The sequence below is a fragment of the Geotrypetes seraphini genome, chromosome 1 (assembly GCF_902459505.1).
Source record: "Geotrypetes seraphini chromosome 1, aGeoSer1.1, whole genome shotgun sequence".
Lineage (NCBI taxonomy): Eukaryota > Metazoa > Chordata > Amphibia > Gymnophiona > Dermophiidae > Geotrypetes > Geotrypetes seraphini.
This window is the reverse complement of record NC_047084.1, coordinates 248,244,774-248,271,629: the sequence shown is the minus strand read 5'-3', so window position 1 is coordinate 248,271,629 and position 26,856 is coordinate 248,244,774. Positions and strand designations below refer to the sequence as shown.

General features: G+C 41.1%; 1 protein-coding gene across 6 annotated transcripts in view; it reads left to right on the top strand.

Moving 5' to 3' along the window:
* CPEB2 (cytoplasmic polyadenylation element binding protein 2) overlaps nucleotides 1–26,856 on the top strand; it is a 227,292-nt gene that overhangs the window by 119,254 nt on the left and 81,182 nt on the right. For 4 of the 6 annotated variants that reach the window (XM_033948984.1, XM_033948952.1, XM_033948977.1 and 1 more), the window contains exons 5-6: nucleotides 11,942–11,965; nucleotides 25,088–25,258. In XM_033948984.1, the coding sequence (XP_033804875.1) occupies nucleotides 11,942–11,965; nucleotides 25,088–25,258 (195 nt within the window). The remainder of the gene's footprint in view (nucleotides 1–11,941; nucleotides 11,966–25,087; nucleotides 25,259–26,856) is intronic. The other 2 variants (XM_033948969.1, XM_033948961.1) reach the window with 1 other exon arrangement.

Genomic DNA, 26,856 nt, shown 5'->3' with positions numbered 1-26,856 from the left:
ATGTATGCTAATGATGAACAGTTCTTTTTCTCTTTTGATTGATTGTTACTTGGTAATCATAGATTTTGTGCATACCTTAGTGCAATGAAGGCATAGATGGATGCTGATTTTGCCTTGAATCTCTCAGACAGAAATCGTGGTTGTAAGTAGGTCAACTGTCTTGGAAATTCTCTTTGTGATGTTTCAAGATGTGAAGCTTTTGGTTATGCAGGAATTTGTAGCTTTGTATGTTGGTTTGGATTCTTTAAGCAAAATCAAGTGGCAACTGTCATTCAGTCTTCGCTTTTTTATCCAGAGCCTTGTTATTTCACAGTTAGATTGCTGCAATGCCCTGTATTTAAGAATTTCACAGACATACATTAAAGACTTGCAGTTCGTCTAAAATACCACAGCCCAAACTGGTTGTAAGAATACCACATTGTCACGTTACACATTGTCTCATATATTTGCAATGGCTTACCATGCATTATTTTATTAGAATTAAGATTTTAATGTTGATTCATAAAGCATTACAAAATGATACCCCGTACTACATGAGAATTGTGTTAAAAATCTATTGCCCAGCTCCTTAAGATCAAAGGGAACACAGTAATTGTCGATTATATTTTTGACCAGGATCCATTTCACAGGACCTAGATTATCTAACAGCAGAACCTACAATATTTCAGAAGCAATTAAAGGCCCTGCTTTTTGTTCAGGTGTTTTGTAGTTAGACATCAAGCACTGTGTGTGTGTTGTCTGTTTTTGTTTTCTTTTGTTTCAATTTAGAGCATACCAATCAAAAAATAAACTTTGATGGAAAATCTAGCAATGATTAAAAACAAAAAAAGCCATGAAAAACATATTTTTCAGACAGTCCATTATTGTGGTAGTGCCAAGAATCTACTGCCAGAAGAAGCTGGAGTTAGGAATTAGAAAAGAAAAGGAATAGTAACCCTCTACAGCCATCTAGCTGTTAAACATAAGAGCATAAGAATTGCCGCTGCTGGGTCAGACCGGTGGTCCATCCTGCCCAGTAGTCCACTCACGCGGCAGCCCCCAGGCCAAAGACTAGTGCTCTAAATGAGTCCAGCCTCACCTGCGTACGTCCCAGTTTAGCAGGAACTTGTCCAGCTTAGTCTTGAAACCCAGGAGAGTGTTTTCCCCTACAACAGACTCTGGAAGAGTGTTCCAGTTTTCCACCACTCTCTGGCTGAAGAAGAATTTCCTTATATTTGTACGGAATCTATCCCCTTTCAAATTTAGAGTGTGCCCTCTCATTCTCCTTACCTTGGAGAGTGTGAACAGTCTGTCTTTATCTACTAAGTCTATTCCCTTCAGTATTTTGAATGTTTTGACCATGTCTCCTCTCAATCTCCTCTTTTCAAGGGAGAAGAGGCCCAGTTTCTCCAATCTCTCAATGTACAGCAACTCCTCCAGCCCCTTAACCATTTTAATTGCTCTTTCGAGTAGTACCATGTCCTTCTTCATGTACGGCGACCAGTGCTGGACGCAGTACTCCATATTGGCCCTAGTACCAGTTACATTAGCCAGATTAGATTAAAGAGCCCTCAAAAATGGCCATTAAGAAGCCCATCTAATGTCCAAAGGGAATCTGAACTATGATGATTTCAAATATATTTATTAATTTTCAGTAACAAAAACAGAGTTGTAAAAAGAACAGAAAAACAATGAACGAATCTGAACTATGATGGCTCAAAAAATATAAAGCAAGCAAAGCATCTTACAGGGAAAATATAACTGAAAGGTTGGTCTAAAACAGTGGTCTCAAACTCAAACCCTTAGTGGGGCCACATTTTGGATTTGTAGGTACTTGAAGGGCCGCAGAAAAAAATAGTTAATGTCTTATTAAAGAAATGACAACTTTGCATGAGGTAAAACTCTTTATAGTTTATAAATCTTTCCTTTAGCAGTTAAAGGAAAGATTTATAAACTATAAAGAGTTTTACCTTATGCAAAATTGTCATTAACTATTTTTTCTGCGGCCCTCCAAGTACCCTTTTTTTTCTGTAGCCCTCACATTTAAAGTTGAATATCTTTCCTTTCTCAAAACTGACACATTTCAATCACTATATTGAAAATAAAACCATTTTCCCTACCTTTGTTGGCTGGTGACTTTATTTTTCTGTGCTTTTAACTGTTTCCAGGGCCTTCTTGTCCTTTGACTGTTTTTCTCTCTGTCTTCACTTTCTGCCTTGCATCCATCTTTGATGGAAACAAACTGACTATAATGAACACCAATTCCAAGAGAGTGAAATTACTTTGAAGTACGCTCAGAGAAGTGAAACTCTGAAGAGAGAGACAACCCCCTCTTGGGACAAGAGTTTACCATCTAGTCATTGCATATTTGATAAATCACTCTCTGAGAAATGGTAAACGCTGGTTTATATCTATTTTTCAGAATTTTAAGTTCAAAAAACGTTTCTTTTCTTGTTTTGCACTTTTGTTTGAAACGTGTGTCACTGGAGCATTGTTACAATCTCACTTATCTTATGAGGAAAAAGTCCTGTAGGGTCCCAATGCGGCCCTGTTTCGTTATCTGCTTCAGGAGACCCAGCTGTAAAGTTGAAAAGTTTCTCACTCAAAAGATAGAACTGAAATGCTGTTTAAGATGTCCGTGAAACTGATTCTGTAATACAAACTGTTAGAACCACACACAGACCACAGCACTGTGGTGAAGCTTCGTGCTTTACTGGCTATTAATGAGAGGAGGAAGGCACAAATGTGAGCTACATACCGCTTGAAAAATCTCTCAATGGCTCCCAACAACGGAGAACGCTGCCAAACACTCCGGATTTTAAACTGGAGGGAGAGGGGGAGGAGCTCCGTGTAAGGCGCAAAATGATGACAACATGACATTGCTGATGCACGATCCGGCAGCAATGAGATTTTCAGTGTTAGACACAGTAACCAATGTCAGAGGTGGGGACACAGCTAAACTTCTTTGGAGAAAAGAACAGAAATGGATATATGACCTAAACACTTTACATCCATCCGGGCTGAACAACGAAATAGACTGGGTCGCTTTTTTATGAAGCTTTTCACTAAGTCTGTTCATGTTATTCTTGTTTTTATTCCAGTTTTTTCGGTTTTTTCATCTCATCAAACTTTATTGTTCATCAGTAGTTCACCGTCAGCTTGCATCAGCAATGTCATGATGTCATCATTTTGCTCCTTACACGGAGCTCCTCCCTCTCTCCCTCCGGTGACACATGTTTCAAACAAAAGTGCAAAACAAGAAAAGAAACGTTTTTTGAACTTAAAATTTTGAAAAATAGATATAAACCAGCGTTTACCATTTCTCAGAGAGTGATTTATCAAATATGCAATGACTAGATGGTAAACTCTTGTCCCAAGAGGGGGTTGTCTCTCTCTTCAGAGTTTCACTTCTCTGAGCGTACTTCAAAGTAATTTCACTCTTGGAATTGGTGTTCATTATAGTCAGTTTGTTTCTATCATAATTAGACTTTACTGACGTTCTATAAAAGCATATTATCCCTGTTTTTTGTTAGACACGGAGTTGCATCCATCTTTGGCATTAACTTAATATTCAATTTTTCTGCTTTCTTTTCAAAATCTACGTTTCCATGTCTTACCTTCCCGTCTATCTCTTTCGTTCCTTTCTCTCCCTCCCTCCTTCCTTCCTTCCTTCCTTTCCCCTGGTCTGGCATCTGTCTCCTTCCATCCCCCAACTTTTTATTTCTTTCTCCCTGCCCCCTTCTTTCAGTCTTTCTCTCTCCATGCCCCTTTCTGTCTGTGTCCCGTCTCCCTTCTTTCTTTCTGTCTCCCTGTCCCCCCCTTTCTTTCTTTATTTCTCCCTGCACTCCCCCAAGCTACCACCATTGGGGAACAGGCCAGCGCCGAGGTCTTAGCTCTCCCTGCTTATCTTCCCCAGCTCGGAGCCAACCAATTCTCGACACACGACGTCAATTCTAATGTCGGGGAGGAAGTTCTGGGCCAGCCAGGCAGCGATTGACTGGCCCGGAACTTCCTCCCCGACGTTAGAATTGACGTCGGGTGGCGAGAATTGGTCGGCTCCGAGCTGGGGAAGATAAGCAGGGAGAGCTAAGACCCCCGCGCTGGCCTGTTCCCCGATTGCGGTGGCTTGGGGAGGGCAGTGAGACGAGAAGGGAAGCAAATTGGGGACCCCTGCTTTATGCGAGCCGCAGTCGCGGTCTGTACGCGATTGTCCTCTCCACAATCGAAAAACTTGTGAAGTAGAGAGGACAGATCGCGGGCCGCAAAATAGTCCCTGGGGGGCTGCATGCAGGCTGCGTGTTTGAGACCGCTGGTCTAAAAAAAAATAAGATATGGATATAATGTTAACATTTTTTTTTTCCAACTTGCATTTTTTTTGATACATCAGGAAATATTTGCACTCTAAAATAGTCTCAGTACCATTTCCTTATCCTGAATAAATACAAATGACACCAATAATGTACTAGCAAGTATCACCTCAATATGCCATAAACAGCCAAAGGTGCAGAAGCTTCTGATTTCCAACCGAGTTGCTTCTGGTAAATACTATTTCTTGTACAATGCCACTCTGTTCCTGGACAAATGGGCTATGCATCCCCAGTCACAAGACTGCTTGTAGGAAGACTCATTTTTTGAGACCCTTCCCCTCTTACCTCAGGACTGCCCTCAGATATTCAGTTGCTTTCCTACAAGCGAGACAGCAGGAACCAGTCTTTTCTGCTAGTGTGTTTTTTTTTCTTTAAAGTCAGTTATTTTTTCATGCTTTGTGTCTTCATGCTGCAGAGGTTCCCAGCGGGGACAGTTCTGGCTGCGGGAGATCACAGACTTTGAGGAAAAGTCTGTTTCCAGGAGGTTGGCTGCCTGGCAGTACACCATCTGGACAGCTTGCACTTTCAGATCAAGGCTCAAGTACCATTCCCTTGGGAGCTAGCTCACCCCCATTTAGTCCGCTAGTGTGTTTGAGCGCAGGCTGTGTGGCTCCATGGAGGTGTGTCTGAAATCGGAGCTGACTGCGTTCCTCTGCCAGGTCGCATGCATGGTATGTTCCATGAGTAGCGGAGGTCCCTGGCCTTGGCACTTGGGCCAGAGGGGCAGTCAGAAGACCAGAGGTTCAGTTACAAGACTTGTTGAAGCAGAGGATCTCCCTGTAAGCTGTTTTAGCACAGTGAGTACAGGGCTGATAGACTTTCAGCAATTTGGGGGGGTCTTCAAAAGTGAGTTTTGGGCAGTTTGGGAGTTAACCCTAGTCCTGCTCACCTCTAAAATCACCATGTTTTGGGGGGTTCCTATGCTGTTCCTGGGTTGGGGGTTTTTTTCTGTAAATTATACTCACGGCAATCATCTTGGATTTTCCCAATTTGAACTTAGTTATTTTTTGCCTCTACAAGCTTCATTTTTGCAAGAAAACCAACACGTTTCAATTCTTCAGGATGGGGCTAGTGCTGCAACAACATACTGAGCTTATCAGCTCTGCTTCTCCAGCGACCAAAAAGTATACTAGTCCCATCCTGAAGAAGAATCGAAACGCATTGGTGGGGAGCTGTGCAATAACATAACTAAGTTAAGTTCAAAATGAAGTGTCAGAAATGAATTTTGATCTTTAATGAGTTGATAAAAGTAGCAATGAATTTTGTAAGGAAAGATTAGGATTAAGAAGAATAAGTTCATTTGAATAAATTTATAAGAAATATAAGAAAATTAGGAAAATAGTGTTCGGTATTTAAAGTATTTATAATATTCAACTATTTAACATAAAAACAATTAAGAAATACACAGGGTGAGATCAGTGAGGAGTGCTGCTATGCTAAGACTTGTGAACCAGTGTAGCGTTCTGAGACTCCCCAGTGTTAAAATATTCTTAACTGACTTGTAAACTTGATTTTATATGGCAAGAGGTTTTCATTGAATAGTAGTGGATTACTTGCCATACAGCCTTTTTCTTAATTGAATCTGCATAATTAATCACCTCACTCATGATTCCAATTTCCAGATCATTTATAAATATGTTAAATAGCACCGGTCCCAGTATAGATCCCTACGGCACACCACTGTTTTCTCTTCTCCATTGAGAAAAATGACCATTTAACCCTACCCTCTGTTTTCTATCCGATAACTAATTCCTAATCCACAACTGAACTTTGACACCTATCCCATGACTCTTTAATTTTCTCAGGAGCCTCTCATAAGGAAATTTGTCAAAGGCTTTCTGAAAATCTAGATATACTACATTAACCAGCTCACCTTTATCCACATGTTTATTCACACCTTCAAAAAAATCAAGCAAATTGGTGAGGCAAGATCTCTCTCAGCTGAACCCATACTGACTCTGTCTCTGTCTCATTAAATCATGTTTGTCTACGTGTTACACAATTTTATTTTTTATAATTGTTTCCACCATTTTGCCCGGCACTGAAGTCAGGATGTGCATGTTTGAACAGTTTTCCAGTGATTGAGGTGCTCTAGTTTTAGGGCTCCTTTTACAAAGGTGTGTTAGGGCCTTAACGCGCAGAATAGCGCCTCTTGAGCAGGCGGTAGTTTTTCGGGTAGCGCACGCTAATCCGGTGCGTGCGCTAAAAACGCTAGCGCACTTTTGTAAAAGGAGCCCTTAGTTTTTGTATTTTTAAGATTAAGTACAAGAATATCAAGTGTCTGTAAATAAAATGAATCTTGGTCTTTTTCAGTTTTTAAAACTTGTACTGGTGGTGTCGTAATAATATAAAATACTAGTTGTTAAGCCCGTTACATTAACGGGTGCTAGAATATATGTCTGTCTTTTTCTTTCTGTCTCTTTCCTCCCTCCATTTCCCTGTGTAGCGCTGTCTCTGCTTTCTTCCTCAGTCTGCACTCTCAAGCTGTAACATTACTGCTTAGCTTTTTCTCCCTGCAAGCATCTCTGCTCTCTTTCTCATCCCCAGTCTCTTTGCTCTTTTTCTCTTCTTGCAGGGGTCTCTGCTCTCCTTTTTGTATATGTTCCTGATTCTTTCAAACTTCTGTTTTCTCTGTATGCTCCTGATCCTGTGTTTCCCTGTAGGTGTCTCTTTTTTTTTTATTTTATTCCTTCAGTCTCTGTTCTTTATCTGAACATTCCCTTCCTTAGTCTCTCCAACTGCAGCTCTCTTGCCCTCTAAGCCCCTGCTGTGCATGTCACTCCTGATCCCCTCTAGTGTTTAAGCCTGTTAAAGCCTCCTTCCTTCACATGTCCCCTATTTTCAGCCCCAGCTCCAAACTCATTTTTTAGGCCCCCCCCACTAGCCCTCTTCTCCCATCTTTTTCCTTTCAGCTTCCAGCCCCCTTTTCTCCCATGTCCCTGGAGCCTATTAATCCACCGAGAAGCCCCACCCTTCCCTGGCCCAAATGGAAGTGTCCCTTTCCCTCTCTGTGGCAGTGGTTGTTTTTATTTTTGGTTTTGGCCGGGGTTTCTCCCACTCTTCCTCCCCTTCCCCTTTTGCCCCCTCTCACTGTTTTGCTCTCCTGTTCTCACCCATTTTCTGCCTCGCTTTCCCTTTCTCTTCCAGGACCGGTCTTGCTGTCTTGTTATGGCGGCTGGGTTTCCATGGCAACCCTGCTCGCGGGTCTGTGAGTGTCGGGCCCTAATGTTATTTCCTCCTATTTGAAGCTGTCCGGGTCTGGCGGCGCCGTGTCGGTTGGAACCGGGGAGGCGGGGTCTGGCTCGGTAGGTGGTGGAAGAAGGCTGGGTAGCCGCTCGATGGATCGCAAAAAAAGGAAGAGGGGCTGGGCACTCGGAGAAGGGAGCCGTTTTAAAAGGCACCCCCGCGGCTCCTCTCATGCGCTGCAGTTGCGTCTGGTGGTGCTGTGTAGCGGGGAGGCGGGGCCTCAGCACCGGCCGGGCGGCTCGCACCGCCGGCCCCCAGGAACCCGAGGCCGGCGGCGGGGGAGGCAGGGACATGCCTGGTGTGCCATGGTGCAGGAGGAACGGAGATCGTCGTCTGGCTGCGGTCCGGCTTGTGGAGGCGATCGGGTGGTGACGTATTCGCGTGCATGTGCACTCCTTCAGCCACAGACCTACAGCGCACGGAACACGCAAATAGAAGTGCGCATGCGCGAGTTAGCCTTTTATTATATAGGATAGTATAATGGTATAATGCATATAGGCCGGCTTTTATGAAGCTGTGCTAGAGGTATTTTAGTGTGGGATGGTGCGGTAAATGCTCAGATGCTCATAGAATTCCTGTGAGCATCGGAGCACTTACCTCACTAGCTCTTGAAAAAAACCTCTAGCGCAGCTTGATAAGAGGGCGATTGTAAGGCACAGAAGACAGACAAAGTATTACAAGTGGAAACAATAGAACTACCACTCTGAAACCTTTAGTACTGGGCTAGTATATAAAGTTAATAAATCAAATCAAACCTAACTGATGAGCTGATTGATTTATAACCAGCAAGATTACTAAAAAAAAAACAAAAACAGAGATGACCAGTGGAACAGGGACCTGACAGGGGCCGTTTTTCGGCTAAACCGCCTGCATCAGGTATCCATAGGAATCTATAAAAACAAATAATGATAAATAATATGATGACTGAATAATTAAATAATGATAATACAACAAAATAGGTTGTACTTAAGAAAACTAAAAACATACCTTGATATATCCCACTAAGCCAGTATATTGTAAACTGTGCCGTGGTACACTAGTGTGCCGCAGCAGATTCCAGGTGTGCCCTGATAAGACACTGATAAGGAAGAAAGGCGCCAGTTCCAGCTGACTGCTTATAGGATATGCCTTTCATGGCAGGAGGCACATCCTGTAGGCAATCAGCTGGCACCGCCGACTCCTCCTCGCCAGCGTCTCTCCTCTAGGATCCTCCACCAAAGTGACAGGTTCAGGGTCGCAGCCAGGTTGGCCTCTGCGCATGTGCAGACGTCGACATGACATCACGCATGTGTGTGATGTCATTGCGTTAATGTCCGTGCACTTACAGGTGTCTTCTGGACGGGGTACTGGGTTTAGTGTGTCACCAGATGAAAGGTTTTCAGGACACTGCACAAAGCTGATGTACTGTGTCATAAAAATATGTAAAAAATAATCCTATATGAACCAAAATACATTCAATTAAAAGGCATATATAAATTGAGCATACAACCAACTTAATGTAAAATGGAGCAAAGCAATAAAAGATAAAAGCACTTTGAATAGATAAAATATATGGCATAATTGTTGCTCTGATGCTAAGTAATACCACCAGAACATGTTTGGAGAAAGGTCGGAGGAAGCTTTAGAAAGATCTCTTCTTCAATAAAAAAAAAAGAGATGTCTGGTGGGGGGAAGGAGGAGGGGAGGATATGAACACGAAAATGTTTAGAACATAACTGCGGTCAATTTGTTACATTTCCATATTAACAAGATTTTGTCTTTTTGCTTGTCTTTTGTGATCTTACCATTGTATTGTAGTTGTGTTCTATTCACCAATAAAAAGATTTTTAAAAAAAATAAAAGTACAGTAATTTGAAGGGAAAGTTTTATATAAAATATTTTGCTGGTTTAAATCAAACCTGTTAACACTATGGCATTAAAATTTAACACTACCAATTGTTACAACTAGGAATGGAGGTTAAAGAAAAATGACCCTACAAACAGCTTCAGTTGCAAAATTAGAGGAAATATTTTGATTGTTCTCTTGGGAAACACTAGGGGCTCCTTTTACTAAGGTGCGCAAACCACGTGCTAAAATACTAACGTAAGCTCTATGGAGGCGTTAGCATCTAGCGCACGCGGCATTGTAGCAAGCGCTAAAACCGCTAGCGCACCTTAGTAAAAGGAGCCCTAGGTTGATCTTATACTTCAGTGATCTGCTGCTGATTCGTTCACTTTGCTATTCTGGATCTTAAAGCAAATCAATATTCTCTAAAGCAGAATCAGTCACTAGATGTTTTCCTACACCTTGGTCCTAGCAGAGGACAATTCTATGTTGGTATATCCTATAAAAATGATGCATGATGGCAAAGTAACTTCACACTTACACAATGGCATTTCTTGTGACTTAAGGCATGATCTTATTGTGTAATTACAAATGATCTTTTGTTGAAGAAAAATGTGATGTAAAAAAGATGGCAGAAGACCAAGCAGAACAGGAGGTGGTCAAGAATTGCACTACAGCCTTTTTATTGTCTCTGCAAGGGATTGTTTAAACTCTTAAGGTTTTCCGATTCATTTAACCTAGGCATCCACAAAGAAACCTTTATTTCTCAGCAACTAGACACGAGTTTTGTGAGAACTCCATATGATAAAAGCGTTCATTATAAGTAACTTCTGTTGATATTGGGTAGAACGTTGTGTAAAAATACATGCGCTCTTATCACTCATGGGGGGGAGCGATTGTATAATTGACATTTTATGCACATATACTTACATGTAATAAAGATACAAAACCTTCATAAAATAGCCCCTTAGGCCTGGATTCTCTAACTGACGTCGGTAGGTGTCCAAGCTCAATAAAAAATGTTGTTTAAGCACCATTTTTAATTGAGTTTCAAGGCGCCTAAAAAAATTGGCGCTGAAATCATGCCTCTGTAGATGCTTTAGGACAGCGGTCTCAAACTCAGACCCTTTGCAGGGCCACATTTTGGATTTGTAGGTGCTTGGAGGGCCGCAGAAAAAAATAGTTAATGTCTTATTAAAGAAATGACAACTTTGCATGAGGTAAAATTCATCATAGTTTATAAATCTTTCCTTAATTGTTTATTTTTTATTTTTAAAATTTTTATACTGGTTTTTTTTTCAAAACGATTTACAAAAGTTCCATACATAAAAATTGCTTCTGATAATTTCAGCTATACACAGCTGAAAGCAGTGCAACATGCAGAAAGTGAAGTTTAGATAGTTTTTCATTTTCTGCATGTTGCACTGCTTTCAGCTGTGAATAGCTGAAATTATCAGAAGCAATTAAGGAAAGATTTATAAACTATAAAGAATTTTACCTCATGCAAAATTGTGATTTAGATTCTAATCTAAAGTATCAACTACAAGAGACAAGATTTTGGCGTAGTCCTCTAGGCTTTTTTGTAAAGGGGTGAATCAATATCCGACTTGTGCCTGTAAAACTTATGCCTTAAGTGTCCGGTGGTCGCGTCTGCAACCGTCTTCAGCTCTCACCTCCTCCAGCACCAGACACAACTGCCATCTTACATCAAGCAGTCACCGCCAGGAGAGTGCCGAATTTTGTGAGAGTTCAAGAGATTACGTACACACGCACAAGCTGCACTGGCTCCAATGATTATCTTACATTCTGGAGTGCTGTCCACCTCACTACTGTAACCTCACGCAAGCGTTTTCCTTCGTCTGTACGCAATTGGAACCTGAAGTAAATAATCGCAAAAGGAACACAGGGTACAGCCAAAAAAAAAAATCCTCCACTAATCATAGGGGGGAGGACATCATACAATGTTTAAATTGTCAGATCATAGGATCTCTTATAATGCCCAATTATTCCAGATCCCCATCTTGAAGGTGATCAATGTAATCATCTGTCCCACCCCACCTGTGACTAGTAATCAATCACTTCAGCAAAAAATCTTTAAATGTGACAAGGTGATTGGATGAAGTTACCTGAAGTAAATGACACATGTTAACAGCATTAGCAGGCACTAATGCGGTAGCACAAGCTAGTAATTGGAGCTGCAGATATGCATTAGATCTAATTGCATGGGTATGGTCTAAGAAAAGAATCAACTTGCATAGCTTGGTTACCTTGGAAACTAAACTTTTGTGGCCCTTAGAAGCTGAAGTTGAGAATGCCTGACTTAACAAATCCTGTAACAACAAATGTAGAAGTTTGTTCTTAATGTAAGCAAGTAACACTTCTTTATCTGTTATTATGATGACATTTCAGATTGTGTGTGTGTGTAGGGGGGGTTCTAGCAATACTTCTTGCATACTAATTCATTTTCTGGTTTTGGCTATGCATAAAGTCTTTGACATATCATTTGTGCTTTGTTTACATGCAGCAAGGAGTTATGGGCGAAGACGAGGTAATGCACTTATGTTTGCTAATCAGCAATTTTTGATTGCGCTGCCACCAATCAATGTTGTGATTAATTAGCCCAAGTTATCGATTGATTATAGTGTTGTCACATTTGCATGTTGTGGCCTTGTTTTGTGGAAAACTGAATCAACTGTTAAGGCTTTGGCCTTATCTAGTCTTCTAAATCACAAATATTTTCTTAAAGCGTAATTGGTACTAATCGTATCTCATGGTTCTTCCAAAATCTGTTTTCTCTACATGTCAAACATAATGAATTCTGCTACCTCGTTACTGTTAATCCATAATTATTTGTAGCTCTCAAACAGGTCTGTGTGCAGTTAAGGAAAATGTTGCCATTTTAGTTAATGAAAATAATTCCATTTTATAGCACTCTTGGATATACACAGTTCTGTATAGTTGTAATAAGTGTTCATGTACAGTATTTGCCAGCACCGAATACGGGGTACCCGAGGCAGTGGGAGATGAAATAACTTTTGCTCAAGGTCACAAGGAATGTGGCAGAAGCAGTTTACAGTTAGTGTTGTGTCAGGCTACAGGCTATTTTTATCTTGGAAGGTCGGTATGATTTCATTTCAGTTTAGCTTTACTGTTCATTTATAAGGGTTTAGAAACCTGATGTACTATTAGCATGTGTAGAAGTACCTCGTCACCTACAGAACTACACAGTAATGATCTTGGATATGAGTGACTTATCCTGTGACACTGTGGTCAACTTGTACTTCTTATGGATCTCTCAGCTACTGGAAACACCTTTATAGTAACATTAAAGCTTTTATTGGGCAATGAAAGTCAGGAATGTACAAAATCCAGTGTGCTTGGAGGCTTATTGGAGGACTAAGAAGACATAGTCCATTTTTCAAGAAATGTGTGTCATTTGCAGCTGAGTGGATGAGAAGATTGACTACAGCTAATGAAAGTGCTTATAATATCAATTGAATTGCCCTACTATCAAGGAACATGAACAAAATCCAAGCTAATTTTATTTTAATCACACTGTTTAATTTAGTGTTCAAAAGCTCATCCAAGGCAGAAACTTCAGTCTCCTTTTGGTAATGTGCTCATAATTAAGAGTTTTGGTGCAGTGTCTAGGAGTCCTGACTATAGGTAGTATCCCCCCTTTCTCCTGAGTTGTGTTGCAGAAGGATGAAATTTATATTCTTCAACTCCACTTCCTTCTCCAGTGGCTGTAATGCCCCTTTCAGTTTTTCCTTCTGCAAGCGAGTTGAGAAGGAGTCTTTTTGATCTGCTCTGATCTTAATTATAAATCTTTTTTCAGGTTTTTATCCAAAGTGTGAGGCTTTTCAGTGCTAAGAGTTTCCTGGTGACCCTGGGATAGCTCTGTGTTAGAAGTCTGCAGCTGACAGGGTTACTCTTGAGGTACCTGTCCGACTGGTCTGCATTAGTTTGTGTGGAGCTCGCAACCCGATTTCAGGCTGTTTGGTCCCCGCATTGGTCTGTGCAGCATTACTGGGTGCTAGCTGCATTTCCCTTCCCTGCTGTCGAGTAGATCTTTGGGGTTTGAGATTTCAGTCTGGCTTCATGCTGACTGGCAGCTCGAAGATTGCAGCGCTGGACTAAAGTTGATGGTTGAGGAAGTGTCTTCTCCATATTCCAGCAAGGGAGAAAGCTGAACCACACATAGCACCTGTACTGACTCTGAGTACAGCCCATTGATGTCTATGGGAAAATGGGTGGAGGTGTCTAAATTGGACAGTTTCTGAGCATTTCTGGGTCCAGTTAGGGTCCCCCACCCTCCAAAAACCATTTCCCACAATTTCTGGACCTTTTGATTTGGGTTACCAGAATGCTGCTGCAGCAGCCATCTTGGATTTCCCAATTTTGTTTTAAAAGCCTCTATCTGCCTCAGTACTCCTCGATTTTGTGTAAAATCGGTACCCCTATATTATGCCAGACTTGCGCTGGATAGCCGGCTAGGGAGCATCCGTGTGCTGCAGGGCATGTGAAGGGAGGCAGGAGCCTTGGACTTGGCCTCCCCTAGTACTTCTAGGGCTGGGGGATCACAGTTGGCTCCCTTTCTTGGGCAGAAACCCTCTCTGAAGTCATTAGACAACGATTTGGAGAAGTGTAGATACATGGATGCCAAGGAGCCCAGTAGGAGATTGAAAGAGCCCCTGAATTTAAGGATATAAGAATACTTAATTTAAGAGAAAGGCAAGACCAATGAGGAGGTTGAAACTTTGTATGACAACAGATTTGGTTCTGTACAGATGTAGCCACTGAGGTCTTACCTTATAACTATACAAATAGAAATGAAAGAAATTGAATAACATCAGGAATATATAGAAGATTGATTGTGAAATACTATGAATTATACCAGAAGATATATTCTAAGAGATCTGTTATATAAAAAAATTTTTGCTCTTTATATATATCAATGAGGATCTATCTTTATGTTATGAATGACCTCTAGTGAGAACCTCATGAAAATTGGACTGCAAAATTGAGACTGCCTATTATACTTATATGATACTCAATACTAAATATGGCAAATGAGTTTTTGGGATTTTCAGAAGAAAGGGCATCAGAGCTGATGGCACGTCCTGCCCTCTTAGATGATAAAACATAAAGTACTCTACAGAGCTCATGGAATGATCTGCTTAATACACGTAAGAGACTGGTAAGGGCTGAGCTTCATGGGAGCACCCTTGTTCAATATTTGAAAAAAAATAATGATACCTAGAAGCCTGAGACTAAATAAAGAACCTAGAATGTTTACGTATGATAAAATCTTTATGGATAAATGGATATCTATCCTAAATATATGTAGTCGTGATCTCATGCTTCTTATTGTAGAGTCAACTATGACTGTGGAGGGAGACCTTAAAGAAAAAATTAACAACATGGAATCTACCCTAAAACAAAAAACAGTTGAAGCTGAGTATAACCAATGTCTTAAGACTACAAATGATGCTATTGATCAGTTTAGGGATTCACTTAAACAAAATAAAATTAAGAAATTTTGGAGGAATGAGCGAGATTATCTTCAGGATCAAGTATATCCATGGATGCATAGACAACCGACAAGTATTTATAAGAAGAAACTGGCCTTCGAGGATACATCGGCAGACTAAAACTAGTGGAGAAGATACTACCGATCAACAACAAATCAGAGGATTTTCCGATAACCAATAGAGGGATACCCAGAGGACGATCATGAGGAACAATAGTATCATTTCCTCCTGAGTGATACTGATAATAGATGCCGGTCTCTATGGCTGGGGGAGTCATTGCCTGGGTCAATTAATTCAAAGCCATTAGTTGCTGTCGCAGAGGAAGTGGTCCATAAATCGGCTGAAGCTGCGAGCCATTCACCTTATATTACAGTCCCTGTAAAATCCTTGGAAGGCAAAGTGATAAGGGATTTCTCAGACAGTGCCAATCGACAAGAAGGCACCAGAAGTGCTCTGTTGCGGCTGGAGACCCAGTTTTGTTCCATTGGGCAGAGCTTCATCTTTTGGCTCTATCAGCAGCAGAAGTAGCAGGAGTGAACAATGCACAAGCCGACTTTCTCAGCCGACAGACCTTGGACCCAGGGAAGTGGTCACTGTCCCAGAAGGCTTTCGAGTGCATTGTGCATCGATGGGGATAGCTGATATTCGTCCTGATGGCTTTAGTGACAAACAAGAACATGGATTGCTTATTCAGCTGAAGATTTGAACCAAGAAGAGCCAGTCTGGACACACTAGTATGGCCGTGGCCAAACCAGGATCTCCTTTACATGTTTCCCCTGTGGCCCATGATAGGCCAGGTCGTTCACCAGATAGCGATCCTTCCAGGATTTGGTGGTCCTAGTTGCTCCAGATTGGCCACAGAGGCTATGGTATGCGGATCTTGTGCACCTTCAGAGGGCATATGTCTCAGGTTCCAGTGCACACAAATTTCTTGTCACAGGGTCTAGTTCCGATAGAAAGTCTAGAATGCTTCGGTCTTATGGCATGGCTCTTGAGTATGCAGCTTTAGTGCAGAAAGGTTATTCGGAGGTGGTCGAAGCTATCCTCATTAGAGCTACAAAGCCATCGATGGCCACAGCCTATGCAAAGGCCTGGAAGTTATTTCATCACTGGTATGCCAAAGACAAAGTAGAACCCTTCAGAGCTCCAGTTTTGGTTGTGCTGACATTCCTGCAGACTGGCCTGGAGAATCAGTCTGTGCCTGCCAGTGAGACTGCCCTTTCCAGCATGGAATCTTAATATCATCTTGCAGGGGCTTAGCAAGGTTCTTTTTGAACCGTATTCCTGGGGTCCATCATCTCTGCTAGGAGAGACTGAGCTGCAGGCACTTTCTTGCAGAGAGCCGTTTACAGAAGCAGGAGTCTCCCTGTGCATAGTTCTATCATTTTTACCAAAATTGGTGTCGGCCTTCCATGTCAATCAGGAAGTGTAATTACCCACATTCCATGCCACTGATTCCAAGAAGGATAAAGTGCTAGAATGGCTGGATGTACAGAGGAGAGTTCTTCTCCATTATCTCAAAGTGACCAGTGACTTTTAACTTTCAGATCTGTTCATCCTAACCAATTCTGCTAAGCTGGGCAAGCCAGCATTTAAGGCATCCATTTCCAGATGGGTTCGTATGGTGATTTCATCAGCGTACATTGGCTGTGGGAAACAGCTGTTGTTTTCCTTGAGAACATATTCCTCTGGAGGTATGGCTTCTTCATGGGAGGAGTCTCAAGCTGTCCTTCAGGAAGAGATTTTAGGACAGCTATGTGGTCCACTGTCCTTACATTAAAGCAAGGTGGCTTTCCAAAGTGGATGTGAAAGCACAAGAGGAGATACCACCTTTGGGTCCTCAGTTTTAAGTGCAGGCTCATCTGTCCCACCCTATACTCAGGAGTCTACTTAGGTACATCACCTATAGTCAAAACTCCTAGACAAATTGCGCCAGAACAGAAGATTTGGTTCTTACCTTGATTATCTTCTTTCTAGTAGATCTGTCTAGGAATCCAGATTCCTTGCTCTGTGAGTTAGAATTTGCCTGCCTACTGCCTTGGACAGAGTGCAAGCCATAGCTGGAGGTATTCTCCTACCATTCTGATATGAAGAGTAAAATTCTGAATGTAATAATAATAATAATAAAAGTGAATCTCACAGAGCTCCATAAGTGTTAGTGCTGGTTGCACTTTGACATTGGGGGTTGTTTGTTCCACCTGGGTTTGTTATGTGTTGATTAACTTGGTAAACACCAAAAAGTCCAACAGGACAGAGAACCCACGGGTATAAAACAGTACAAAAGGAGTGGGAATGGACAATGAACACTCCACTGAAAAACACTGATATAAAACCAACTTGTTTATTTCATAAAAGGACACAAGCAGAAGCTGTGGACCTGACATAGCACTGTGTTTCAGCGTCTGAAGAACGCCTGCATCAGGGGGCACTAAAAATGGAACCAAACCTGTGGCATATATGTTCACAGATGACAGGTCTGGGATAAAACAAAGCTCGGTCCAACTAACATGCCAGAGTAACCAAAATCACTGAAAAGCTATGGAAGCATTTTCAAAAAAAAAGCTTCCATAGCTTTTCAGTGAAATAAACAAGTTGGTTTTATATCAGTGTTCTAAAGTGGAGTATTCATTGTCCGTTCCCACTTGATTAACTTGGTTCAATTTTGTTTTAGAGCAGAACAGAAATGTATTATCAGGGATGTTCCCTGTACTCCTTCCTTTTTCTTATGTTGTAGAGATGATCGATTGCTTTGATACAAACTGAAGGGAGAGAAGGAGGCGGAATTGAAGAATGTAAATTTCATCCTTCTGCAACACAACTCACAAGAAAGGGGATTGTACCTATAGTCAGGACTCCTAGACACATCTACCCAAAAAGATTATTGAGGTAACCTAATCTTCCATTTTGATATGTTCTTCCTTTTGAGTTCTTTTGTGACTTAAAGTGGCTTAAATTGTAGATGACGATTCACACTTTTGAGATTCATCATAATATAGATTGATTTAATTCTCCCTTATGATGCAAGTATTTACAGACTGGCTCAGATATTCTATTTTTCCAGCATTTTTCAGACTTTCTCCAGACATTATTTATAGATCTACTGGTACTAAAAATAGATGTGAACATTTTGACTCTAGCAGCCTTTTTCAAAGCGTCTTTCAAAAATATCCAGAGGCAAATTTGGTGGTCATATTTTTTTATGTGTGATTTTCAAGTGAAATGTCATACGACTAGTCTTGAGGAAAATAGAATTCAAGCAGAGAAGTGAAATGTCACAGTTGCTGCAGTGTGTGCTTTATTTGCTAATGGAAGTGGGATGTGCGTGTCAGCCTGAGTGCTCAGTGAGAAGTTAATTTTGCTCTTAAGAAGAGGAGAAAATTTTGGGAACAGTCTGCTTACTAGGGTAAGGTTGATATTGAGAATCCCAGGAGGAGAAACAGGGTGTTAACTGTTAAGAAGGCTGATATAATCTATATTTTAAGCATATTAATCTCTGAAATCAAAAGGTAACTTGATAAAATATTTCTGAAGATCACAGATTCCATACCTCCAGCTTTATGAAGCACAGGAAATGTAATTTTCTGCTTCTGGATAGTTGACACGGGGACAAATTGTCCCTGGCCCCACAGGATCTGTCTCCATCCCCATCCACGAGTTCTGTTCCTGTCCCTGCCCCATCCCTGCAAGCTCTCATCTCAGAGCTTGCAGGGACAGAACTCAACAGGGATGGGACATGGATGGAGAAAGATTCTGAGGGGATAGGGACAATTTGTCCCTGTGTTAATCTCTAGCTTACTCTCTTATATACGAAAGGTAGTTTGATTGTGCCTTGTTATATCTCCTAAGTGTCTCAGTACATATATGCAGCAGAAGGTGCATAGCACAAAGAACAACATACATATCTTTTAATCAGAATAGCAAAAGGTCTGACCTGAGAGTGGCAGTCAGCAGTGCTACTGAAGTGATAACAAGCAGACCTTTATACCTACAGTATATCTACCTGTATTTTCCACCATTTTGACTAATCTCGGTAATAATGTTTGTAAAACTAAAGCATGTGCAGTTTTTAAGACTATATACAGTGGTTTTAAGTTTCAGATGAATTAAAACCTTTTGTCCCTCTGGTTATGTAATGTGTGAGGAAGTTTAAATTTAAATGTTTTATAAAACTTCTGTTTAATCTTTTCTTTTTCTTTTTTTTAAATAATTTTTATTGATAAAGCAGCCAATACAAAACAGTGAACAATCTTCTCTAATTTTTGTGAATACAGCTAAACTGAGCTGCAGCTGAGCTAGTCCATTTGAAAGCCCCATAAGTGTATTAGTAGCATAAAGCAAATGTATTGCATCAACTACCGAAGAAAGGATGAGACTTTCAGACATGAGTGTGGTCATTGTAAAAGATGCAAAATAAAGAAAAGGAATTTACAGTGTAAAAAGAAAGGCTTAATAAAAAGGAAGCAACTGAGCCAAAAACCTGGTAGAACTATATTGTCAACAGTCTAGTTCAGAGGTAGGCAATTCCGGTCCTCGAGAGCCGGAGCCAGGTCAGGCTTTCAGGATATCCACAATGAATATGTATGAGATGGCTTTGCATGCACTGCCTCCTTGAGATGCAAATCTATCTCATGCATATTTATTGTGGATATCCTGAAAACCTGACCTGGCTTCAGCTCTCGAGGACTGGAATTGCCTATCACTAGTCTAGTTTAACACAGCTGCTTAAAGTCCTTTTCTAGTTGCTTTTGTCTCACTGAATCGTTCTGAACCAATTTTTGGTCTCACAGTGGGAAAACAACTCCGTCAAATTATCTTCACTTATCAGAGCATAGGGTTAAATGCTTTGGGATTTCAAAACTGTTCAGTATATAACTGTTATAAATTCAACTTAGGAAATTGAAGGCTAAAAATTATTTATATTTGACAGACTAAGAAATTAGCTGCTGATCATTTTTGCAAAGGGGAAGACATCTCTAACTCAGTAAAACATGGCTGCATAATTGGGAGCTGCAGTCAAGAGGGCAGGGATTAAAGAGAGGTACAAACCACTTTAGCAGCATAAATTTTGTATAGATATATTGATATCTATAAAATTTATGCTGTGCTTCAGATATATAGTTTTGTAGAAGGAGGTTAACTGATGTCTTTCATAAATAAATTGCACTTGATTAAATTTATAAGTTTTTGGTCATGTGGTATGTAGATTTTATATATGATCTGTACTCCATAAACTTGGTGACCAAGATGCTACAGTGTAGGTTTCGGATCTTTGGTTATTCAGCTGTTCTGTGTGCAGTTTAGTTTGTTGTTTGTACATGTGATTTTTTTATTTTATTTATTTGTTGTTGGGGAAAGGCGGTTATTTAATCACATTTGGTTATGTTTTGTGTGCATTCTCCAGATCAGAGTCTGATGAGCCTCTCCTATCAAAGGCATAACTGAGAATTAACAAAAATATATTTTTGACTGTAATTGGTCAATAGACAGGGATAGCTATAACAAAAGATGATGTTGGGCTTTACTGCCAACACATTTTAGACGTCCTACTATGATCCTCTATTTTTGAGGAAGTATCTCTTTCACACATTTATATTTCCCTTATTAAGATGATGGGGTTTGTGCTTTCTGCAGGTAACATAATTGTTTATTGGAAGCTACTAATGACTGGGGAGTCAATTCTGAGCGGTTTGCATGAGCTTCAGCAAAGTTGTTATAATACATGAGCTCCAGTAAAGGTGTTACAATATATGATATAACATAAAATCCCATTTTATATACCGCAAAACCTTACAATTCTATGCAGTTTAACAGATAGAACTGTATAGTCACAGTGAAGTATAAAAATCAGTCTTCCAAAAATTTTGCAAACAAATAAGTTTTCAATAGTTTACTAAAATGTGAATAGGAAATAGAGCCAGCCTGTAATCAATGAAATTTAGTATCCCAGCTAGCAGCTTGAAATAATAGTAAACGTTGAAAATATTTTTATATACACAGCTCCTTGCAGGTGGAAAGGCAAACAATGCAGGGATATGCAGCGAATGTCTAGGACTGGCAAATAAGAACTGATCCACTAGATAACTTGGTGCAAGACCACATGAGACTTTGTAATATATATCATATAAACTTAAATATAAGCAGAGATTTGGGGGCTAAAAAATGGCTCAAAAAGGGGGTCTCGGCTTTTATTTGGGTCAGCGCCCATCCGCACCTCCCGGAGCTGTGGCAGGCCTCCACCATGCTTGCCATAAGGCCTGGCGGTCCAGCAGTGAGCTGGGACAGATGGGATCCCACCAACTGTTAAAACTGTCCCAGCTGTCTGTTAAAACTTTTACCTCCTTCCCACCTCCCTGGCATACCTTTAAAATCCCTTGTGGTCCAACGATGAGCAAGAGCAATCTTCCCGCAGCAGCCAAACACTAGCAGCTCTTCACAAGGCAGGAGTGCAGGAAGGTCCGATATACCGTTGGACCACTGTGGATTTTAAATGTACTGCTGGGGAGGCGGGAGGGAGGTAGAAGTTTTAACAGTCAGCTGAAATAGAAGGTGGGAGGGATCCCTCCTGTCTTGGCCCACCAGGTCTTACAGCAGGCCCGGTGGAGACCTACAAGGCATCGGGAGGGAAGAAAGGTGAGGGAACAGGGGAATGAGGGGGGCAGGGTGCAGAGCCTGGCAGAGAGGAAGGGGAAACAGGATACAGAACCAAGGAAGAAGGGAGGGACAGAGTGCAGAGCCTGGCAGGACAGGGAGGGAGGGGGGCTGCTGGCTGCAGGACAGGGCACTTAAATATGAACTCACACACACACTCCTTCCCGATTTATATTCGAGTCAGCCTTTTTTCCCTCTTTTGGGGGGAAAATGTTACCTCAGTTTATATTTGGGTCAACTTATATTCAAGTACTGTTTATACTCGACCTATAAACTGGGATTTTTGGGCCCAAAAATGGGGGTCCTGGTTTATATTCAGACCAATATCCAGTGCATACCTGCCCCCCTCCCAGACTTATTGCAGACCTCCGTCAGGCCGCCAGGCTCTGCACCCTGTTCCCCCTCCCTGCCTTGTCCATCTTACCTCCTCTGCCACTGGAATCTCTGGTAGTCCAGGAGTGTAGTGCGCTCCTGCCCCGCTGCCAACCCAGTCAATCGCTGCTGCGAGTTCCGGCTTCAGCCGCTGAGAAGTACTGAGCAGGTGTGACTTCCTGAATGGGGGTCTCGACTTATATTCGGTTCAACTTATATGCGAGTATATACGATACATCCAAATTTTTTAAATACGCTAGCCAGTGTAATAAGGTGTCACATGATCTGTCTTCAGGTTAAAAATTAAACGAACATCAGTGTTTTATATATATATATATAATCTGCATAGATTCTGTGATAGTCTGCCAGATGAACTATGTTACAGTAATCTAAAATGCTTAGAACTAAAGACTGCACCAATAGCCTGAATGGAGTGATGTCAAAATAAGATCTAATTGCTTGCAATTTCCAGAGCATAAAACAACTTTTTCAAACCAAAGCATCATCATGAGAGCTTATAGATTAATTCTTATCCAAGTATACTTCTAAAATTATAATAATTAATAATAACTTTATTTTTCTATACTGCCATAGTCAAATGACTTCTAGGCGGTTCACATCGAAAGAAGGCTGGACATTCAGCGAATTACAAATGCATGAGGGAAATGTTACAGAAGAAAAGGGTTGTAGGGGATGGAATGTAAGAGGGGTTGAAAGGGGGAGGGAAAGTGAGAGGGGTAGGAATTGCCTGAAGATTGCTTCGGGTTTGTAGGGGGAAAAAGCGTAGTGAGCGCGGATTGGTCTGTTTAGGTGATGAATTTGTCAAACAGAGTGGTTTTGATAGATTTTCGGAATGCGTTGTAGGTCTGTCTGGTTTTATTTATGTAGTTTCCCAGCCAGGATTGTTGTCTGTTAGCTTGGAACATGAAGGTTCTGTCAAGGTAGGATTTGTATTTGCAGCCAGTAATTTTAGGAGAGGCGAAGATGTTTTTGTTCTGGTTGTTCGTGTGGGGTTGTGTAGAGTAAAGTGTGTTTGCAGGTAGGAAGGTGCTAGGCCCCAGATTTGTTTGAAGCAGATGCGTGCAAATTTGAACTGTATTCGCGCTTCCATTGGTAGCCAGTGCAGTTTTTTGTAACATGGGCTAACGTGGTCTTGTTTTCTCAGTCCGAAGATTAAGCGAACTGCAGTGTTTTGTACTAATCTCAGGTTTTTTTTATTGTTTTTTGTGGGATACCCAGGTAGACTATGTTGCAGTAGTCCAGGGTGGATAGGATCAGCGATTGCACCAGTAACCTGAAGGATGTTGTGTCAGAGTATTTTTTAATAGTCCTTAGCTTCCATAATGTATAAAAGCATTTCTTCACTGTTAAGTTTGTGTGGTCAGCAATGGTCAAGTGCGTGTCGAGTGTGACACCCAGAATTTTTATGGTTTTGGAAATCGGATATTCGTGGCTGTTTATTATAGTAGGCCGTTCTCTTCATTATATTTACCCCCAATTTACAATATTCCTTTTTTGCTTCTTCAACTAACCCCCACCCCCCTTTACAAAAGTGCAGAAGAGGTTTTTAGTGCTGGTCAGCACGCTGAATGCTCTGCACTGCCCTGACGTCTTGGAGCTCCTATGAGTGTTGGAGCAGCATAGAGCATTCAGCTCGCCAGCCGGCACTAAAAACCTCTTCTGCGCTTTTGTAAAAGGGGATTACTTGGAGAAGCAAAAAAGAATTTTGTTTTGTCTGAATTAAGCTTCAATTTGAAGTCCATCAACAGCTAAAATTATAATAGATATAAACTGTGTACATAGAGGGAGGCACCTGTATAAAATGGAGGAATAATTTCTGTAACTTTGTCTTATAGCAAATAGGTGGTGCCTGGTTGCCACCAACTGGAGAAAATTTAAGGGGTCCTTTTATCAAGGCGCGGTAGGGGTTTAACACATGGAATACCGTGCGTTAAACCGCCTGCCGTGCTAGTTGCTAACGCCTCCATTGAAGAGGCATTAGTTTTTTGGTTTGCCGCAGGGGTTAGCGCGTGATTAAATGTCCGACACGCTAACCCCGCTAGCGTGGCTTGATAAAAGAACCCCTAAAATACTACTGTCAAGGTTAAATCTTTAATTGGTCAGCATTACTGCCTGACACAGGTAGCTCTGTTTCCAGCATCTGTTCCCCTTTTCTCAAGTTTTGTACAAAATAAGCTGGCAACTTAACCTGCTTGTGGCCCCAGTTGTTAGTGCATGATTTTAGAACAGGTAGCAACTTTATAAGTAGCTCAAATAATGTAGACATTGGAGCATTTGCTTATGAATAAAATCTCTAAAAACTGATCATTTAGTTATAGCAACGTCTCAAACCTTTTTAACTCCAGCACACTAAACGGAGCAAATGTTTTTCATGGCACATTATAATTGAAATTATAAAATTGCAAAATGAACAAAAAATTTAATTTGAGTGTTATTTACTTAATGTTTTTTAAGCTATGTATGGGTAATTGTAACCGGTGAAACTAAAGTAGAATAGAATTGCTAATCAATACGATGGATGTGCTTGTTTTTTGAGTGCAAATTAACTGAAAACGCGGCTTGATAGTCAATAAGCAAACACGCATTTTATCATCCACCATCTGCAGTCATGCTGTTTTTTCAATTTAATTTGTCAGAGCTGAAAATCCAAGTTTGCAAAGTTAGGATAACTACTACATAAAAAATAAAAATAAACTTATTTGCTGTTAGTTTTCAAGGACCAATCACATGAAAGAATGATGCTTGTTTGAGCAGTTCTATCCTTACTCACGCAGAGACTCATAATATTGACAGACTCTTGTGGATGCAACGTACATATCATCTATTCTAGTGTATGCTTTTGAAGGGAATTTTTAAAAACAAGTACAATTCTGGAATCTCTTGTTGCACATCTGAAATCTCTTTAGGGCACACTACTGTGCTGTGGTACACAGTTTGAGGGACACTGAGTTATAGCCTTTTAGTTTAAATTTTCTAGTTGCCTTTAAAGTCCTTTAAGTGATGAAGTACATCTTGTCTACTTGCTACAGATTGTCTTATGATTGTTGCATGTTCTGAAATTTTTATATGCCTTAATTTTCCTTTTCTCTTTGAAGGTCGTTCCTCTCTGTTCCCTATAGATGACAGCTTGCTGGATGACGGCCATAGTGAGCAAGTTGGTGTCTTGAATTCGCCAAACTGCTATTCAGGCCATCAGAATGGAGAACGGATAGAACGGTTCTCACGAAAAGTGTTTGTTGGTGGTCTTCCACCCGACATCGATGAAGGTGAATTAGAGAGCTAGACTTTAGTGAAACTGATGCTTAAGAACATTGCACTCAAGAAAAGGGATGAAACTGATGTTAGTTTGGAGATATTTTTAGCATTTAGGAGACAGTTCTAGAACAGATAGCAAAACTGAAGGCATCAAATTTCCATGAGTTACAAACCTATTTTATGCATGTAAGTGTTCTTAGAGAATACTAGTGCTGCCATATTCACCTCTGTGAATCAATTCGAATCGATTCACTTTCTAAACGAATCAGACTCACAAAATCATTGAGTCCTGACAAACCTCTGGGCCTCCTAAAGTAGCATTAGTGGTGCCGGTGACTTCTCCTGGTGTGTCCTGCTGGGGCTTTCCCTCTGCTGCGTCACTGATGACATCAGTGATGACGCAGCAGAGGGAAGCTCTGGCAGGCAGGCGCGAGAAGCTTGTTCACTGCACTGCCTCTGCAAGATGGTCACTGCCATCGCTGCTGCTACATTAGGAGGTAGAAAAAATAATTTTATTTTCTATTTTATGATAACAATATATCAGATTTGAAATTTGCATTCTGCCAGAGGTGATATTAGACAGCGAATGTGAGCTAGGACCTAACAGAAAGAGGAAAAGTCTTTTTTATTTACTTTGTTTATACTACAGCGCTGGCATGGGGCTGTAGAGGGCAAAGGGGGATGGGGTAGGTGAAGTGCCTACAAAATAAATCCATCAGGACATTTGAAAAATAGGAAAAGTGAATCAAATTGAAAAATCAATTCAATAGGCCGAATCGAATCAAAAAAATTTTCCCAAAATCGGCCAGCACTGGGATTGGTGCATGCCGAAATGTGGAATTTCTGTGCATAACTCAGGCCTTGACATATTCTTTTGCAGTCTAGGATCCATCCTCAAAACTTAGGGGCCAGAATTTGAAAAATCTCATTCCTCTCCCCAGTTTCCCATTGTCTCTTCCCAGCTCAGGAGCAGGTTGGGAGTCTGCTACAGCTCCTTTGGGGCCTAATCTACTAAGACTTATTTCCAGTACAATAGGTGAGATATTCTAGACAAGTGGGTAGTGTCCCCATGGCCATGTGCCATCTGCAGAAGGAATCCAGTTTGGATTTTTCTCTGTGCCTCTTCTGTAGTTCACTTAGCTCCTTAGCTCCACCTACAGTTTTTTCGTTTTACATTGTGTTCGTTCTGCTCTCCACATTGTATTATTTTATTCAGTGTTTCCTTCTTTTTTTGAGATTTTTGTGCTCTATTTTCTTCAGCTTTGCTTGCAATGAGAACACAGACTTATGTCTGTAGCTGACAGGCCAATCCCAATGAATACCTGTTAGCCACCCTGCTTAGTTTTCTTTGGAGCTCAGGGCCGTCCCTGAAGTTGTCTCACCTACTGTTAAGCAGAGATCGAGTGCAGGCTGTTAGGTGCCCTTAGGTGGCTTGGCAGTGTCTCACAGTATGCCGGCTACATCTTCTCACCTCCGCCCGTCCCAGTGCGTGGCTGTCGGTTCGCAGAGGTGGAGGTGCCATCAGGCATAGAGACTGACTGGCAGCCTGAATATCAGATTTGCAGAGGCATTCCCAGTATGAGGTAGTAATTCTCTGATCCAGCTACTA